This window comes from Haliaeetus leucocephalus, unplaced genomic scaffold (assembly GCF_000737465.1).
Source record: "Haliaeetus leucocephalus isolate CR32 unplaced genomic scaffold, Haliaeetus_leucocephalus-4.0 Scaffold120, whole genome shotgun sequence".
Lineage (NCBI taxonomy): Eukaryota > Metazoa > Chordata > Aves > Accipitriformes > Accipitridae > Haliaeetus > Haliaeetus leucocephalus.
The window spans coordinates 3,211,931-3,212,262 of NW_010972556.1; the positions used below are offsets into that span (position 1 = coordinate 3,211,931).

Consider the following 332-nt stretch of genomic DNA (forward strand, 5'->3'; position numbering starts at 1 on the left):
CCCCCGCGCCCCTCAGCCGGGCGCCCGGCACCCTCCGGCCCGCATCGCCACGCACCGAATCCGGAGAAGCCCATGGTGGCCGCCAGCTCCGGATCGGCCCCCCCCAGCATCTCAGCGTCTGCAAGGAGAAAGGAAAGAAAACCACGAAGGTCAGCCGGGGCCTCGTGGTGGGCTCGGCCGGGTCGGGTCGGGTCCGGCCCGCCACCGCACCGCCGCTCCCCGCCTTCCGCCGCCGGCTCCATGCTCTGACTGCCCCGGAACCACAACCGGCGCCGGCCGGAAGCGCCCGAGCGTGGCCAGAGGCGACCGGGGACGCCCGCCCGCCAGCGCGG

General features: G+C 76.2%; 1 protein-coding gene across 1 annotated transcript in view; it reads right to left on the bottom strand.

Moving 5' to 3' along the window:
- WDR70 (WD repeat domain 70) overlaps window positions 1-268 on the bottom strand; it is a 142,740-nt gene extending 142,472 nt beyond the window's left edge. Inside the window, exons 1-2 of the mRNA XM_010585826.1 lie at window positions 221-268; window positions 56-118 (exon numbers count right to left, since the gene is read on the bottom strand). Coding sequence (XP_010584128.1) covers window positions 56-118; window positions 221-242 — 85 coding nt within the window. The 5' untranslated portion in view covers window positions 243-268. The remainder of the gene's footprint in view (window positions 1-55; window positions 119-220) is intronic.
- Window positions 269-332: the final 64 nt, after the last annotated feature.